We start from the raw sequence: 19490 nt of genomic DNA on the forward strand, positions 1-19490 counted from the left end.
ATTCAACAAGATCATGGCTGATCTAATTGTAATCTCAACTTCACATTCCTGCCTACTCCCGATAACTGTCCACCCCCTTGCTTATCAAGAATCTATCTACCTCTGCCTTAAAAATATTCAAAGACTCTGCTTCCACTGCCTTTTGAGGAAGAGAAGTCCAAAGACTCACGACCCTCTGAGAAAAAAAATTCTCCTCATCTCTGTCTTAAATGGGCGACCCCTTATTTTCAAACAGTGACCCCTAGTTCTAGATTCTCCCACTGGCTGGTCATCTTATTTCCATTTCTGGGACATAAAACTGCTGTCACGTTGCCTAAATAACAAGTGACAGCAATTCATTGTACATGAAATGCTTTGGAATATTTCTCAGATGTGATGAGCAGCTGTACAAATGCAAGATTATTTTCTTTTTGCACCACTTCAAACAATCAAAAGGTTAATGAGATGCTCGGATTCATTGTAATTCTTTTTGGTTTGTTCATGGGATGTGAGCGTCACTGGCTAGACCAGCATTTATTGCCCATTACTAATTACCCTTGAGAAGATGGTGGTGAGCTGCCTTCTTGAACTGCTGCAGTCCATGTGGGGTAGGTACGCCCACATTGCTGTTAGGGAGGGATTTCCAGGATTTCGACCCAGTGACAGTGAAGGACTGTCGACATAGTTCCAAGTTAGGATGGCGTGTGGCTTGGAGGGGAACTTGCAGATGGTGATGTTCCCATGCATCTGCTGCCCTTGTCCTTCTAGGTGGTAGAGGTCACTGGTTTGGAAGGTGCTGTTGAAGGAGGCTTGGCGAGTTGCTGCAGTGCATTTTGTATTTGTTACTCACTGCTGCCGCTGTGTGTCAGTGGTGGAGGGAGTGAATGTTGAAGGTGGTGGATCGGGTGTGGATCCATTGGGCTGCTTTGTCCTAGATGGTTACGAGCTTCCTGAGTGTTTTTGGAGCTGCACCCATCCAGGCAAGTGGAAAGTATTCCATCACACTCCTGACTTGTGCCTTGTAGATGGTGCTCAGGCATTGGGGAGTCAGAGTTACTCGCCACAGAATTCCCAGCCTCTGACCTGCTCATGTAGCCACGGTATTTGTGTGGTTGGTTCAGTTCCATTTCTGGTCAATGTTAACCCCCAAGATGTTGATGGTGGGGGATTCAGTGATGGTAATGTCATTGAACATCAAGGGAGGATGGTTAGATTCCCTCTTGGTTGAGCTGGTCATTGTCTGGCAGTTGTGTGACGCAAATGTTACTTGCCACTTATCTGCTCAAGCCTGAATGTTGTCCAATGCTTGCTGTATGTGGGCATGGACTGCTTCAGTATCTGAGTCATCACGAATGGTGCTGAACATTGCAATTGTCATCGAACATCCTCACTTCTGACCTCATGATGGCGGGAAGGTCATTGAGGAAGCAGCTGAAGGTGGTTGGGGCCGAGGATTGACCTCCAACAAACACAACCATCTTTCTTTGTGCTAGTTATGAGAGTTTTCCCCTTAAGTCCTATTGATTTCAATTTTGCTAGGACTCTGGTGCCATACTCGGTCAAACGCTGCCTTGATGTCTAGGGCAGTCACTCTCACCTCACCTCTGGAATTCATTCTTTCGTCCATGTTTGGGCCAAGGCTGTAATGAGGTGAAGAGCTGAGTGGCCCTGGTGGGACCCAAACTGAGCACCAGTGAGCAGGTTATTGCTGAGTAAGTACTGCTTGATAGCACTGTTGATGACACCTTCCATCACTTTGCTGATAATGGAGAGTAAACTGATGGGGCAGTAATTAGCCGGATTGGATTTGTCCTGCTTTTTGTGGAAAGGACATACCTGGGCAATTTTCCACGTTGTTGGGTAGATGTTGGCATCATACTTTTCCTGGAACAGCTTGGCTAGGGGCGTGGAGGACAAGTGTTCAGTACTACAGCCGATACAGATATAAAAGTGAGGAAGTGCTATTGAAGTTATACAGCATTCTGGTCTGATCTCACTTGGAGTATTGTGGGTTCTCTTTTGGCTGCCCTGCCTTTCGAAAGGATGTACTCGTCTTGGAGGGAGCTCGCACAGATATCTGGGGTGAGGGGATTTGGCTATAATGAGTGATCAGGAAAACTAGAAAGGAGGTATTTATAGTGGGAGAATCCAGAATGACGGGACATAATCAATCTTAAACCTTTTAATAATCAGTGTATTCACAGTGGGTTGTGAAAATGAGCCCTTCTCCCAGAGGTTTTCGATTCAGTATCAATTGAGGTATTTAAAAGGGTAGATACTTGAGAAGTATATGGGGAAATAGTGAGGTATGGAGATTAAAATGATAGAACAGCCATGACTAACAAAATGATGAAACAGCATGAATGGGCTGAGTGGCCTACTCCTGTTCCTATGCGACCCTGAACCTGCAACCTCTTGCCCTGAGGCTCTGGAATATCTGAAAGTATTGCTGTGAGTTTACTTCTTTGTCTCACTAAATACCTCTACAAGGGCTGCTCCAAGGTGTCTGGTCTCAGCTGTACAACCTAGTTTGTAAACTTTCCAGCTGGGATTTAAAATATTTCAAGTGTTGGGTGTGTGAAGTGAGACTTTTAAAATGGGTCAGGTGTCAGATTAAAGTCAAATTTGCTTAAATTGGAAATCCCATAAAAACCATTCCCCGCACCCCCCCCCACCTGCTTTTTAAAAAGAAAAAAGTGAGATTGTGTAAAACATCAAAACAGTGATGCAGTCGATGAAAATGTTGTGGCTGGAATGCAAAAGTAGCATGCTGCATGCTGTCAGTCAGTCATGTGCACTGCAGGTATTAATGTTAAGACAATGTCCTTGTTTGATGGGTGGGAGATATCCATGAAACAGCCCAGAGAGGGAAGAGTGGAATAGCAACAGTCCATGGGGTCTGATTTTTGTTTTTCCAGAGTGTGAATATAAAGCAAGGGGTTTGAGAGAGATCAAAGACAACGACTTGCATTGTTATAGCACCTTTTAACATTCCATTGATACTTTGCCCCATTTCTCCCAAGTATCGAGGAGCTGATCTCAGCTATACTGTTGGTTGAGAGCACTGAGACAATACACTGCCTACAAGATGTGAAGCAAAATTAGCCCAAGTCACTCCCCGGTTGCTTTCTAGTACTTCTCTGCAGCCTGTATCACAGAGAGTTTATCTTGAGTTGGCAGTAAATCACTTCTGATCCTCTCTCTCGGGGACTGACTCCAGAGTCAAGGAGAACTTTTTAAGAGGCAAATCTTCACCCTCCCCCTTCTCCAATCACTTGAGATGATTGTGGCTTTTATAAACTCATGAAATGGCTGGTTACAGTTTGTGATCTTGTTTTAACTGAAGGGTTTTTTTGTATAGGGCAAAATATGCAGTTGCTGCCATCAAGAAGAAGCTGAATGATAAAAATCCCCATGTGGTTCTTTACACTCTAGAGGTGAGATTTCCTTGTTACAACTCTGATCTTATTCTCTCAGTTTTTGTTAGGGCAAATTTTAAACAGCGAAACAGTGTTCTTGCGGGCCAAATGAAATTCCTAATAACCTGCTGCTGCTCTGAGATTGAGTTGTATTGTTCAATTGTTGGAATTTTTAAGAGCAGGAGTAGACCATTGAGCCTGTTCCGCCATTGGTTTGAACCTTTTGAATGCGGTGACTTGTGCGCATGCTGTGTTGTACTGACTAGCTGTACCAAACGGGGGGTTGGGGGAGACATCTCAGAGCAAACAATAGCACAGTTGAAACACAGCTAGAGTGAAAACTGCCATTTCTTCCTCCTTCATACCTGTCAGGTTAGACTATGTCGAAGCAAACTGAATGGTAGAGGAGGAAGAGATGCTGATAATGAAGCAAGTGCAGTGAAATAGTGAAATGGTGTCATTCAGCTGGCAGGAACTGAGATGTGCAACTTACAGAAGCAGCTTGCTACCAAACATGGAATAAACAGGAGAGCTGTTAACCAGAGACTGATTTGTTATAAACGGTTAATGCCTTTGTATGTGAGCAGTTTGAACATAGTTACACCGGATTTAATTCGCAATACTGCAGTCTCCGTGAGCAGGGTTGTTCATCTTATGCAATCCAGGATTATGTCAAGTTTTAATATTTTCCAAGGGCTAATAAAGTATATCATTGAGAGTTCTGCGACCAGATAATTATTTGTAAGCATGCAGGTTCCACAATGGGTATTGAGGAAGATCAGGTTGTAGAATAAGATTTGGGATATGTTATTTGAACAACCTGACAAAAGCAAGGGATGTATTTTTGGAGGAACATTCGGTGGATTCATGATTTGGAGTTGCGGTCGGCTTTCTTGTCAATCTGATGATCAAGGGCCATGTTTTGTTAGTAAGTGTCTGCTGGGAATAGAGACCGACAGGTGTAATTTGAAATTCCTACAGATGTACAGGCGCCCTACAATGGGGAGAGAAGAGCTGTGCCTTCCTATTCTAAGGATAATCCCCAACAAGTAACTTGATGGTCTGCTGTCTGATGATGCTGTCTGCTGTATCATATTTTGCAAGTGCCTCCAAAAACATTTGCAGATGTGATTTTTCCCATTTTAAAATTGGGCTGTTTCTAAGCTGGGACAAAGTAACATAGCTTGTATGCTATGAATCCATGTGGGTCTGGCAAGCTTGGCCAGAAGTTGTCTTTGGCCAATGACTTGCACTCTAGGGGCTGTCTATGGGCAATGTATGGCCATATAATTGCTAGTTTTAATGGATTCTTTCGCAGGGTGATCTTGGAGCTTTACCAGGTTTGAATGGTGCAGTCTGTTTTGCCGGAGGCCCATGTTTTCACACTTGCTGCTTATTCTGATTTCTCCATTTAGGTTTTGGAATCTGTGGTGAAGAACTGTGGCCAGACTGTTCATGATGAGGTTGCCAATAAGCAAACAATGGAAGAACTCAAAGAGCTGTTTAAGGTAGCTTGTGCAACTATTCCTACCAGTTTTGGAACAGACTCTGTTTGGTATGTGTTTCAGCTAAGGGCTTCCCTCCCCCAATGCTTCAGTTGATAAAGTACTCTGCCTAGTGTAGCACTGGACTATGCAGGTGCAATTCCTAGTCTCTGCTGACTCAGCTAGGGTGGCCCCATTTGAACCTCAATACCCCTAGGTTCATGAGGGAACTCTGTCAGGGTTCCTGTTCCTTGTCCTGTGTAAATCCAGTCAGCAAATGTCGACTCCCGTTGAAGCCACGCAGTGCGAGTGTCCTGAGGGGCAGCTGGCTCTTGCCAATAGGTAACAGGCCGGCCAGAACTTGGGTATCAGAAAGCAAGTATCCAAAACCTTCAGGAGAGGCAGGGAGAACATTGTTGAGCTTAGGAAAATTTAAATGTAGCTATAAAGGAGCTGTAATGTCGCTCTTAAAAAGTAAGCTATACATATATAGTACATCATCGTTTTAAATAACTCTGTCATGTTCTAACAAAATAATATGGAAAGTCTCCCTGAATCCATTTTTGCAGCCTATCTATTTCGTATTTATTTATTCCAGTCCATTTATTATTGGCTGATTTTTTTTTTTCTCTTTCCTCCCCTGCCCCTATCTTTCTCCTTTTTCTTTCCCATCTATAAATCTTATTCATAAATTGTTGTTTAAACATGACAAGCTGGTTAATCATTTCCTCCTAGCCCCAAGTCTTGTGACTGCCATAACCCCATGGGTAATCATCATGATGCTGTGCCCATCGTTTTGAGATGGTGTCATCCAAAGAACAGCAATGATCCTCCCCGAATATAGGCAGAAGGCCCTTCCTTTTTATGGGCTTTGATCCCTGATCTGGTAGGTCATAGAAATGGGTTGTTGGAAATACTCATGCACTGTGGAAATTTATTTGCTTCCACTTCCAAATGACAGTGATTTTTTTTTTTCAAAACAAAGAACTCCTATTTGCTATTTATTCTTTTGAAACTTTTTTTAGCCTGGAAGCTATCCCAGATAATTGATGGAGGCTTCTGTCTCTTATTAGTATTTATACAGCATCCACTTCCTGATGACATAATGTACCTTGTGATTATAAAGTTCCTCCCTGGTGCAATTAAATCATCTGACTGAGGCTGAATTTGCTGACACTGCTGATCTGATTAAGGTGAGCAAGCGTTGCAGTTTAATTAAACAACCTGTATGGTTTTTATAGCACTCATGCTATCTGCCCCTCTCATGAATAGCTTTGTTCACAGGTTTACTTCCTCCTGCTAGGTGAAGCCAAGTTCTGAGCAGTGACACAGCCTACAGTTCATAGTGGACTTACCTGTTTGACCAAATCATCCTTCTGTCTTGAAGTTGCCTAATTGTTTGCCGTTCCTGTTCTCACCCCACCTCTTCCCCACCACCCCCTCCATTGGATAATTTATATCGTTCAGTCCTATATTTTAACCCCTAGAGTGCCAGAAGCTTCAGAGAATTCCAGATTCCCTACAGAGTCTGTTTTAAAATGTAGCTCGGCTGCTATGCTGAAACAAACTCTTGACATTAAAGTGGTAGTTTTATTACAATTTTTGAAAAATTACTAAGTTCCCAACCCCTTTGCCTATTTTCCTCCTTTCTCTCTCTTCCCCTTTCTCGTATTTAAACTACTTTGATATGATTAAAGTTCAATAACTTGCTCATTTTCAGTGTATCTGGAATCCTATTTGTCCATTCTGTACATGGGGCCCAGGTGATTGGAATTGGCCTCGGATAGTATGCAGTGTTGTAATGAAACAAATGGCATAGTGAGCGTTCAGCAGCTTTATTTAAATACTCTGAGATGCGTTCACAGCAGATTTTAATTCTCAATCTCAACTGTAACCCTTTCCTCCAGTTGTGTTAGACCGGAATTTAGCTAAAGTGGGCTTTACATTAATATTGATCCACTGTGGACATTGTACATCTGGTGCTTCTCTGATACCTTTGGTCTCCGGAAGGTGGTCTCGTGGGGCTGCGATTCTCTACCTTGCTGGTTTTGTTACTGAGATCCGTAAGCTCGTTTGTACTGTGCTTCACAGAAACAGACAGAGTCCAATGTCCGGACCAAGATCTTGCAGCTGATCCAGGCTTGGGCGCAGGCCTTCCGCAATGAACCCAAGTACAAAGTGGTTCAGGACACCTACCAGATCATGAAGGTCGAAGGTAAGAAAATGCCTGCAGCAAATTGCAGCAATTGTGATTTTACAGACTTCTAAAGAATGTCATTCATTCTCCCACCCACCCCCCTGCCTCACCCCTACCCCTGCCCCACCCCCACCCCTACCCCTGCCCCACATTCCCTAATCTCCCTTCTTCCCAGCATACTGAAGGTGCTGGTTCAGGCTGGAGTGCAGTTTCCTCAAGTGACCACTCTTCATTGTTGAGTGCTCATTGGGTATTTGGCTGTGAGAAACATCATAGTCACAGCCCAATCTTGTCCTCACCTGACCCCCGCCACCATGCAGTTTCAGTGGATGGAAACAGGAGTAGGCTATTTGACCCACTAGTGTTTTGGTAGCTCTTGCCTTTTTAATACAAACTGTATTCCCTTTCACCATTATCTCTTAATATCTTCCCAGGTAGGTATTTTATCTCCCTTCTTAAGTAGTTAATTTGATTCTGCAGCGATGGGACGGACTGTACATTTCACCCAAAAGTGCTGTGAGTATATGTAAAGATTTGTGATCGGGACTGAGCGCCGCCTTTTGTCTTCCAACCCCTCCAATTCTGGGGACCACTGATACCTGACTACTGCAAGGTCAAGGATTGAACCCAGAGCATTCCTGGTTTTTGTGTTTGTTCCCCACTTAGCAGAATGGTTGGCATCTGAGCCACCGGTATAAGCTCTGTGATTGTTAAAACTATTAACGGTGAATTAATTCCCAACTGTTCACGCCGATGACTGGGTAAGACTATTGGATACATGTCATCTTTGACTCAGCATTTGCTTACTTTACTCATTTTAATTAATGCCACGTGAATAATTAATATCTTGTTTGTACCATCAGCTGTACAGAGACTGTCTGTGCTTTGGTTCCTGATCTTCTGCTGAGCGATTACTCTTGTTTCTGCTGCTGTTACCCACATTTCAAGCTCTATTGTGACTTCTTGGGTTTCTGTACAGTTTGTGTGTTTTTTTAAATCTTCATGCCCACTATGTGGACTTGCTTTGTCTTCCTTATGCACATGGCTCCTGTCCACACTGGAAGCACCTTTCATTCTTCCAAGCTGTCCTATAATATTCTCAGGGCAAGTGCCCCTCGTAGCAAAGGAAAGTGTGATTTGGCCACCATTTTGTGTGGCTTTGGTTTTGTATTTGCTTCCTAAAAAGAAAATCTGTTTAACTGATTACCAGTGACCCCAGCCCTGTTCTAAGTGACATGTTGTCTTGCTGTGGTAGAAGTTTAAATAAAAATTGTTCTTGTGAACGTAAGGGCTGTTTGTCCTGGGGAATATAATGCACACCTGGTGTCTGGGTTCCTGTTGAACTCATAGAGCTGATGGAGAGGGGAGACTTTTACTTGACAGTTCTGAGCAGAATTGGACACCAGGTCCCAGAGATAAATGGATAGCTTGCTAGTCTGCTGCCACGCTTTAAAAGTGATGTATCCGAGGAAAATTCAGATTGCAAGAGATTTGAAGCCTTTTAATTGTCTTAATTTGTAGAGTAGCATGGTTAATTGGGTCCCAAGATTTGGGAACCTAATATAAAAGCAAAATACTGCGGATGCTGGAAATCTGAAATAAAAACAAGAAATGCTGGAACCACTCAGCAGGTCTGGCAGCATCTGTGGAAAGAGAAGCAGAGTTAACATTTCGGGTCAGTGACCCTTCTTCGGAACTGGCAAATATTAGAAATGTCAAAGGTTATAAGCAAGTGAGGCAGGGGTGGGGCAAGAGATAACAAAGGAGAAGGTGTAGATTGGACAAGGCCACATAGCTGACCAAAAGGTCATGGAGCAAAGGCAAACAATATGTTAATGGTGTATTGAAAGACAAAGCATTTTTAAAAATTCATTCATGGGATGTGGGCATCGCTGGCTAGGCCAGCATTTATTGCCCATCCCTAATTGCCCTAACTGAGTGGCTTGCTAGGCCATTTCAGAGGGCATGTAAGAGTCAACCATATTGCTGTGGGTCTGGAGTCACATGTAGGCCAGACCAGGTAAGGACAGCAGATTTCCTTCCCTAAAGGACATTAGTGAACCAGATGGGTTTTTACAACAATTGACAATGGTTTCATGGCCATCATTAGACTAGCTTTTTTTTAGATTCCAGATTTATTAATTGTATTCAAATTTCACCTTCTGCTGTGGTGGGTTCACCAGGACCCAGAGCAATACCCTGGGTCTCTAGGTTACTAGTCCAGTGACAATACCACTACGCCACCGCCTCTCCTTAGTACAGATAGGGTGTTAACGGACTGAAGATTGACAAGCCCCCCATTTTACTTTTTAGTTATTTTTTCTTTTTTACAATTTTTTTTAATGTTTATTTCATTTCATCTTAGTTTGTTCAGTTTGCTTACCCACTGTTTTTTTCATGTTTGTACTTGCTGCTGTTCAATCATCAGTCCGTTAACACCCTATCTGTACTAATGCTTTGTCTTTCAACACACCACTAACATATTGTTTGCCTTTGCTCCATGACCTTTTGGTCAGCTATGTGGCCTTGTCCAATCGGCACCTTCTCCTTTGTTATCTCTTGCCCCACCCCCGCCTCACTTGCTTATAACCTTTTTTTTTAGAAGAATTAGAACATTACAGCGCAGTACAGGCCCTTCGGCCCTCGATGTTGCGCCGACTTGTGAAACCATCTGGCCTACACTATTCCATTTTCATCCATATGTCTATCCAATGACCACTTAAATGCCCTTAAAGTTGGCGAATCTACTACTGCTGCAGGCAGGGCGTTCCACGCCCTTACTACTCTCTGAGTAAAGAAACTACCTCTCACATCTGTCCTATATCTATCACCCCTCAACTTGAAGCTATGTCCCCTCGTGTTTGCCATCACCATCCGAGGAAAAAGACACTCACTATCCACCCTATCTAACCCTCTGATTATCTTATATGTCTCTATTAAGTCACCTCTCCTCCTCCTTCTCTCCAACGAAAACAACCTCAAGTCCCTCAGCCTTTCCTCGTAAGACCTTCCCTCCATACCAGGCAACATCCTAGTAAATCTCCTCTGCACCCTTTCCATAGCTTCCACATCCTTCCTATAATGCGGTGACCAGAACTGCACGCAATACTCCAGGTGCGGTCTCACCAGAGTTTTGTACAGCTGCAGCATGACCTCGTGGCTCCGAAACTCGATCCCCCTACTAATAAAAGCTAACACACCATATGCCTTCTTAACAGCCCTATTAACCTGGGTAGCAACCTTCAGGGATTTATGCACCTGGGCACCAAGATCTCTCTGTTCATCTACACTACCAAGAATCTTCCCATTAGCCCAGTACTCTGCATTCCTGTTACTCCTTCCAAAGTGAATCACCTCACACTTTTCCGCATTAAACTCCATTTGCCATCTCTCAGCCCAGCTCTGCAGCCTATCTATGTCCCTCTGTACCCTACAACATCCTTCGGCACTATCCACAACTCCACCGACCTTAGTGTCATCTGCAAATTTACTAACCCACCCTTCTACACCCTCTTCCAGGTCATTTATAAAAATGACAAACAGCAGTGGCCCCAAAACAGATCCTTGCGGTACACCACTAGTAACTAAACTCCAGGATGAACATTTGCCATCAACCACCACCCTCTGTCTTCTTTCAGCTAGCCAATTTCTGATCCAAAGCTCTAAATCACCTTCAACCCCATACTTCCGTATTTTCTGCAATAGCCTACCGTGGGGAACCTTATCAAACGCCTTATTGAAATCCATATACGCCACATCCACTGCTTTACCCTCATCCACCTGTTTGGTCACCTTCTCGAAAAACTCAATAAGGTTTGTGAGGCACGACCTACCCGTCACAAAACCGTGCTGACTATCTCTAATGAACTTATTCTTTTCAAGATGATTATAAATCCTGTCTCTTATAACCTTTTCCAACATTTTACCCACAACCGAAGTAAGACTCACAGGTCTATAATTACCAGGGCTGTCTCTACTCCCCTTCTTGAACAAGGGGACAACATTTGCTATCCTCCAGTCTTCCGGCACTATTCCTGTCGACAATGACGACATAAAGATCAAGGACAAAGGCTCTGCAATCTCCTCCCTAGCTTCCCAGAGAATCCTAGGATAAATCCCATCTGGCCCAGGGGACTTATCTATTTTCACACTTTCCAAAATTGCTAACACCTCCTCCTTGTGAACCTCAATCCCATCTAGCCTAGTAGCCTGAATCTCAGTATTCTCAACAACATTTTCTTTCTCTACTGTAAATACTGACGCAAAATATTCATTTAACACTTCCCCTATCTCCTCTGATTCCACACACAACTTCCCACTACTATCCTTGATTGGCCCTAATCTAACTCTAGTCATTCTTCTATTCCTGATATACCTATAGAAAGCCTTAGGGTTTTCCCTGATCCTATCCACCAATGACTTCTCGTGTCCTCTCCTTGCTCTTCTTAGTTCTCCCTTTAGATCCTTCCTGGCTAGCTTGTAGCTCTCAAGCGCCCTAACTGAGCCTTCACGTCTCATCCTAACATAAGCCGCCTTCTTCCTCTTGACAAGCGCTTCAACTTCTTTAGTAAACCACGGCTCCCTCGCTCGACAACCTCCTCCCTGCCTCACAGGTACATACTTATCAAGGACACACAGTAGCTGCTCCTTGAATAAGCTCCACATTTCGATTGTTCCCATCCCCTGCAGTTTCCTTCCCCATCCTACGCATCCTAAATCTTGCCTAATCGCATCATAATTTCCTTTCCCCCAGCTATAATTCTTGCCCTGCGGTATATACCTGTCCCTGCCCATCGCTAAGGTAAACCTAACCGAATTGTGATCACTATCACCAAAGTGCTCACCTACATCTAAATCTAACACCTGGCCGGGTTCATTTCCCAGTACCAAATCCAATGTGGCATCGCCCCTGGTTGGCCTGTCTACATACTGTGTCAGAAAACCCTCCTGCACACACTGGACAAAAACTGACCCATCTAAAGTACTCGAACTATAGTATTTCCAGTCGATATTTGGAAAGTTCAAGTCCCCCATAACAACTACCCTGTTACTCTCGCCCCTGTCGAGAATCATCTTCGCTATCCTTTCCTCTACATCTCTGGAACTATTCGGAGGTCTATAAAAGACTCCCAACAGGGTAACCTCACCTCTCCTGTTTCTAACCTCGGCCCATACTACCTCAGTAGACGAATCCTCAAACGTCCTTTCTGTCGCTGTAATACTCTCCTTGATTAACAATGCCACCCCCCCCCCCCTCTTTTACCATCTTCTCTGTTCTTACTAAAACATCTAAATCCCGGAATCTGCAACATCCATTCCTGCCCCTGCTCTACCCATGTCTCCGAAATGGCCACTACATCGAGATCCCAGGTACCAACCCATGCTGCAAGCTCACCCACCTTATTCCGGATGCTCCTGGCGTTGAAGTAGACACACTTTAAACCAGGTTCTTGCTTGCCAGTGCCCTCTTGCGTCCTTGTAACCATATCCCTGACCTCACTGCTCTCAACATCCTGTACACTGGCACTACAATTTAGGTTCCCATTCCCCTGCTGAATTAGTTTAAACACCCCCAAAGAGCACTAGCAAATCTCCCCCCCCAGGATATTGGTACCCCTCTGGTTCAGGTGAAGACCATCCTGTTTGTAGAGGTCCCACCTACCCCAGAAAGAGCCCCAATTATCCAGGAAACCAAAACCCTCCCTCCTGCACCATCCCTGCAGCCACGTGTTCAACTCCTCTCTCTCCCTATTCCTCGCTTCGCTATCACGTGGCATGGGCAACAACCCAGAGGTAACAACTCTGTTTGTTCTCGTTCTAAGCTTCCACCCTAGCTCCCTGAATTTCTGTCTTAAATCCCCATCTCTCTTCCTACCTATGTCGTTGGTGCCTATGTGAACCACGACTTGGGGCTGCTCCACCTCCCCCTTAAGGATCCCAAAAACACGATCCGAGACATCACGAACCCTGGCACCTGGGAGGCAACATACCAACCGTGAGTCTCTCTCGTTCCCACAGAACCTCCTATCTGTTCCCCTAACTATGGAGTCCCCAATGACTAATGTTCTGCTCCTCTTCCCCCTTCCCTTCTGAGCAACAGGGACAGACTCTGTGACATTTCTAATATTTGCCAGTTCCGAAGAAGGGTCACTGACCCGAAATGTTAACTCTGCTTCTCTTTCCACAGATGCTGCCAGACCTGCTGAGTGGTTCCAGCATTTCTTGTTTTTATTTGGGAACCTAATGTTCTCTTTTACTCTCTGGTTGATGCCTTCTTGGCAGCACAGCTGAATCTTATTAGTTCCCCTAACCCCATTTGATAAACCCAGTGGCAACAGAGCACGTTGCTGGTGGGTAATCCGTTCCATTCATTCACTAGAGTACAACTTCCTAATCTATCGAGAGGAGGTACAAGACAAAACCTTGGCTCATGGACATTTAACCAGCAGTTTTAAAAACACACAATTCCTTGACTAAAGGACTCCAGTAAATATAGTTGTCTCTCTTTTTTGGAAAATATTTGGTTTATTTAATTCAGAATCATACTTTTCCTTTTAGTTTAATACTTTACTCTGAAGTAATTCTGCAGCTTTTGCACTCAACTGATCAGGCAGTACCTTCCTTATAAGATTCTTAGCTGCATGAGAAAATATGCATCAAGAGGAGACTAATCCCCTGTAGTTTGCACTGTTGCTTACTCTCCCTAAAGACAAAAAAACTTGCATCTATTCAACACTCTAATGTGTCTTTCAAAGAATGAATTATCTGATGCGATTATGAGAGATAAAGTGGCAGCCATGTTTTGCACAGCAAAGTCCCGCAAACGACAGTGAGGTGAATGGCAAGTTAGTTTTTTAATGGCTGTGTGAGGGAGTTATGTTGGTCAGGATGTCAGGAGTGCACTTGCTTTTCATCAAATTGTGCCCCCAAAGCTTTAACACCCACCTGAACCCTTCATCAGGCAGATGGGATCTCAGTTTAGCACTTCCAACAATCAGCATTCCCTCAGCACCACACTGAAATGTCGATCTGAATCATCCACTCAAGTTCCAGAGTAGGGCTTGAGTGTATAATCTTCTAACTGAGCCAAGTCGGCGCCTTGTTCAATATCCTGACAGACCCCTTCCCTAAAAAATATTGCGCAAAAACTCCAGGGTAACAGTCTTGACATTTATAAATTTTTATCATTCAGCCCCCAGCAACAACATTCTGCAGAAGACATTTCAGTGGTTTTGTAGGAGACATACTATTACACATTCAATGATCTGTATGATCCTTAATGTGAGAGGAACTGAATTAGTAGAAAAGGCTGGAAAAACACGGCTCTTCAACTTTGGCAAGTGGTGATTGAGTGTAGAGTAGCGCCATCTGATCACCAGTGTTGTAGGATTGAGTTGAGAAATTTGGGGCTGTCAACTTTGAAACGTGCTGACTGAAAGGGAGCTTCATTATAATATGTGCTACAGTAAATCCAGACTATATTTTCAATGAAGTGAAACAAGGGGACACAGGTTCTAAAAGAACACAGCAAATTTAAAAGATTTGTCATCGCTTGGAATAGTCTAGGCAAAATCCCAGGAATTATTTAAGAAATAGTTGCATTTTGTGATGGGGGGACTCTCTTTGGATGAGCTGGGATGGCTGAATGACCTTCCTGATTTGTACTGACTCTGTGTAATGTTTAATTTTAAAGCAGGTGTTTATCTCGAATTTTGCAGTAAGTAGTTTTTTAACAGCATTAATCAACACAATAACTGGTTTTAACCAAAAATGAGCTTCATTTCCTTTTGAGGACTCGAGAACTTTGATTTCCAACTTCTCTCCACTCCCTGTTCTGGGCTATTTGCTGAAGTGTGAGTTTATACTGCATACAGAGTGATTTACTGCAGATGGCACTCAATACTGCGTGTGGAGAGTGTAATTCCAGTGTGTATTGAGTATGACACATAGTGCATGTGTTTTAATCTTCTGTTTTATCATCGTTGCAGGGAACACCTTCCCAGAGTTTAAAGAGAGTGATGCTATGTTTGTTTCTGAAAGGGTAAGAGGTGTCAATACCAGTCATTCATGTATTTGGATTTGATATAAATTCTCTAACGTGTAAAATGAAGGCAACGGGGATGGTGCTTCTTGTTGTGAATTTGAAGATTTACTGCTCAGTTTATTGTCAAACCCTATGTTTGAAATAAGTGTGTTCTTTGTAATCAAATGTTAATGAATTTACCATAAGGAGCACACTTCCTTGTGAGTTGTTACTGTGGAAAATTGTACAAAAGCATCAGAAAAGTGTATTTTCTAAGACTGATTTGTGGAGGATTTATTTTCCATTGAATATTGTACCGATGATGCCTGCACCTAGTTCCTGGGGGTGGGGGTGGGGGGGGGGGGGAAGTAGTCACCACTCTTTTAAAAGAAAAAAAACTTGCATTTCTATAGCACCTTTGGTAACCAGAGGACTTCCCAAAGTGCTTTACAGCCAATGAAGTACTTTTGAAGTGTAGTCACTGTTTTCTTTTCCTATTCTTTCATGGGATGTGGGTGTTGCTGGCAAGACCAGCATTTGTTGCCCATCCCTAATTGCCTTTGACAACTGAGTGGCTTGCTAGGCCATTTCAGAGGGCAGTTAAGAGTCAACCACATTGCTGTAGGTCTGGGGTCACATGTAGGCCAGACCAGGTAAGGATGGCAGATTTCCTTACCTAAAGGACATTAGCAAATCAGATGGGTTTTTACAACAATCGATGATAGTTTCATGGCACCATTACTGAGACTAGCTTTCAATTCCAGATTTTTATTCATTAATTTAATTTATTAATTAATTGAAATTAAATTCTACCAGCTGTCATGGGAATTGAACCTGTGTCCCCATGGTATTAACCTGGGCCTCTGGATTGCTAGTTCTGTGACATTACCACAGTGCCACCACCTCCCCAATACTGTTGTAATGTAGGAAACACAGCAGCCGATTTGCGCATAGTAAGGAAATCCTGCCTCAGGCCCAGAGTGTGCTGAAGCTTTTTTTTTTGGTGTCTCTCCAGGCTCCTGATTGGGTAGATGCTGAAGAATGTCACCGGTGCAGGGTGCAGTTTGGAGTGGTAACTAGGAAGGTAAGATGATGCTCAATATTTCAAGGTATATTATTGCTCTGTCATTGGTCATACCATGTCACATATAGACTCTTGTTGAATGAGCAGTCAAGCAATGAGTTAGCAGCCTTTAAACAATGCCATTGCTAGGGAGAATTAGAATAAAAGAGCTTGGTTTATACAGTATCTTTAACCATCTCAGGACATACCAAAGCACTTTACAACCAATAAAGTAGCTTTGGAATGCAGTCACTGTTGTAGGGTAACAAGGCAGCCAAGTTACGAACAGCAAGAAAAATGACAAGAGTTTTTTTTTAAGCACACATGCTTTTGTAAAACTGCGCAATACTAGATTTGTTGGTTCAATACTGTTCTGTTTTTAATTCTGTTCCTCAGCATCACTGCAGAGCATGTGGTCAGATCTTCTGTGGAAAGTGTTCTTCCAAGTCCTCCACCATCCCCAAATTTGGGATTGAGAAAGAAGTCCGTGTTTGTGAACCGTGCTTTGAGCAGTTGAACAAGTTAGTAACTTTGGTCTTATCTGTAGGGCCTCAGAGCTGGTTAATGTGCAGGGACAGCTAGTTGGATTTCAGTAATGGTATCGGTGTATGCCTGAGGCTCTCTTGTTTTACCCCTCCCTATAATTGTTTAGTCTCTGGTTGACGCTGAGCAAAGGTAAGGCATTTCCTCTGGAGGTGGGAGGGGCCAGAGAGCATCACATGGAGAGCACCTGACCAAAGTCAACTCCCAAGAGTCCACGTACAGACTGAAACTTGTCTGAGTTTAAAGAAGTATGGTATTGCTATTCCTGAATGTTACAAAGGAAGGTACGTAAACACTTTATTAGTAATTCCTGGTTGACGTAAAACTCATGACTAGAAGCAGTCTGGGAGCAATCCATCCCTCCCTATGTGGCATCATTGACTAGTTCATCTGGACAATCCTGTTCTGGACTCCAAGGCATTACAATTGCTGAATCCCCCACTATCAAAATCCTGTGGGTTACCATTGACCAGAAACTGAACTGGAGTAGCCATATAAATACTGTAGCTACAAGAGCAGGTCAGAGGCTAGGAATCCTGCGGCGAGTAATTCACCTCCTGACTCCCCAAAGCCTGTCCACCATCTACAAGGCACAAGTCAGGAGTGTGATGGAATACTCTTCACTTGCCTGAATGGGTGCAGCTCCAACAACACTCAAGAAGCTCGGCACCATCCAGGACAAAGCAGCCCACTTGATTGGCGCCCCATCCACAAACATTCACTCCCTCCACCACCGACTCACAGTGGTAGCAGTGTGTACCATCTACAAGATGCACTGCAGCAACGCACCTAGGCTACTCAGGCAGCACCTTCCAAACCCGCGACCTCTACCAACTAGAAGGACAAAGGCAGTAGATGCGTGGGAACACCACCACCTGCAATTTCCTCTCCAAGCTACACACCATCCTGACGTGGAACTATATTGCCGTTCGTTCGCTGTCGCTGGGTCAAAATCTGGAACTCCCTTCCTAACAACACTGTGGGTGTACCTACCCCTCATGGACTGCAGCAGTTCAAGAAGGCAGCTCACCACCACCACCACCTCATGGGCAATTAGGCATGGGCAATAAATGCTGGCCTAGCCAGCGAGGCCCGCATCCCATGAAACGAATTTAAAAAAAACTTCAGGGAACTCTATCCATTAGTGCTTCTTGTAGCTATTCAACAGAAAGATGAAAAAGACCATCTAGGCATGATGTTTTGTTTTTCACCTCCTTCTGACTGGAGATGCCTGACCTCCCCTCCCCTGATCAATGTGGTTCAAAATGGGAATGGAAGAGAGAGGGGTAGGTAGGTGCCTGTGTCCAGCCTCTGTCTATTGCACTGAGTGTTTGTCACTGTATCATGATGATTTTACCCTTTTAGTAATTTGCTAGTAAATTGCCTGTGGATTTACTCATGGTTAATTGATGAAGCCAGTGTTTATATCCATGCAAGGTGCTGGCAGTGGGAGTGAATGTTCAGAAACATGCTCCACAGAGCCACATGGTGCCTGGAGCCTGCAACTGTGACAGTTGACATATCAAAATTGAATAGGAAATATTGATATAGGAATGTACAATGGTTAATGTTGATAGATAAAGGTAATCAAAAACTGTGACAACGAAGTCAGATTTGTGAATAGGAAGCACATTCCCCGTGTCAAATTTTTCATCATATTATGTTGTGGAAGTCTTAAAATTGGCCCTTTATCTGGTTTGGCTTGTTTGATGATGGACCTTCAGAAACGATTTTGTGTAGAAAGCAGTTTAAAATACAGAATAAAATACATTTTAATTGTGTACACGTATCCAGAGTATACAGGTTGATATAGTTGACCTCATGCTGTCCACATAAAAACAATTATTTAATTAAAACAGAAAGTGCTGGAAATACTCAGCAGGTCAGGCAGCATTTGTGGAAAGAGAAGAAGAGTTAATGTTTCAGGTCTGTGACCTTTCATCAGAGGTTTTGATGAAAGGTCACAGACCTGAAACGTTAACTCCGTTTCTCTCTCCACAGATGCTGCCTGATCTGCTGAATATTTCCAGCGCTTTCTGTTTTTATTTCAGATTTCCACCATCTGCAGTACTTTGCTTTTAATGACAGTTGTTTAATTGTCCTTTTCCATAGCTGTTGTCTTGTTTGGACACGCACAGTTTAGAATGGAAGCAAAACATCAAACTTCTCTAATCCATTTCTTAAGTCCAGTCAGTCACTTTTATTTTTCTTTTGGATGGATATTCCACTCGAATCCCAATGCCTGAATGGGGCAACATCTGAAAAATCCCAGTGAAATTGTGTAACGAGAAGTCTCTGGGGAGCTCCAGTCTCTGTGCAGTTAGTCTATAATTGTGTAGGCTGAGTGCGACAGTTCAGGTTGTTAAAGTTAGGAATGCCTCAGTGTGTGTACCTCTATGGTGACGTATAATTTTTTTTTCACAGAAAGGAAGACCTTGACACCAGTAACATGTACGCCAAACTTTATTCTCATTAAATTGGTAGATTACAGTTAAACCGATTTATATTATTGCCTTGTAACTTCAGCATTGTATTAATTACTTTTACCTGTTGTGTATTTTATATATAAATACCAAGATTGTAAAGATTTGAAATGGTAAAAGTATGTAATTTAGCATTGTATAGTAAATGTTAACAATCGGCATACATTTTTATCGAAGGTTAAAGAGCTTGTAAAGATTTAATATAGTAGAGCTATTTATAGCTGTCAAACATGCTCACCTGAATTGAAATCGTTGGCCCTTGTTTAGTCTGTATATATAATGCCCACAAAGCCAGGACT

The 19490-nt window shown here is 43.3% G+C and overlaps 1 protein-coding gene across 3 annotated transcripts in view; it reads left to right on the top strand.

Annotated features, from left to right (window-relative positions):
- Positions 1 to 19490, top strand: part of hgs (hepatocyte growth factor-regulated tyrosine kinase substrate) — a 43082-nt gene that overhangs the window by 4885 nt on the left and 18707 nt on the right. For all 3 annotated transcript variants that reach the window (XM_068058435.1, XM_068058436.1, XM_068058437.1), the window contains exons 3-9: positions 3341 to 3416; positions 4814 to 4906; positions 6974 to 7097; positions 15068 to 15120; positions 16118 to 16186; positions 16562 to 16686; positions 19133 to 19159. In XM_068058435.1, the coding sequence (XP_067914536.1) occupies positions 3341 to 3416; positions 4814 to 4906; positions 6974 to 7097; positions 15068 to 15120; positions 16118 to 16186; positions 16562 to 16686; positions 19133 to 19159 (567 nt within the window). The remainder of the gene's footprint in view (positions 1 to 3340; positions 3417 to 4813; positions 4907 to 6973; positions 7098 to 15067; positions 15121 to 16117; positions 16187 to 16561; positions 16687 to 19132; positions 19160 to 19490) is intronic.

This window comes from Heterodontus francisci, chromosome 26, assembly GCF_036365525.1.
Source record: "Heterodontus francisci isolate sHetFra1 chromosome 26, sHetFra1.hap1, whole genome shotgun sequence".
Classification (NCBI taxonomy): domain Eukaryota; kingdom Metazoa; phylum Chordata; class Chondrichthyes; order Heterodontiformes; family Heterodontidae; genus Heterodontus; species Heterodontus francisci.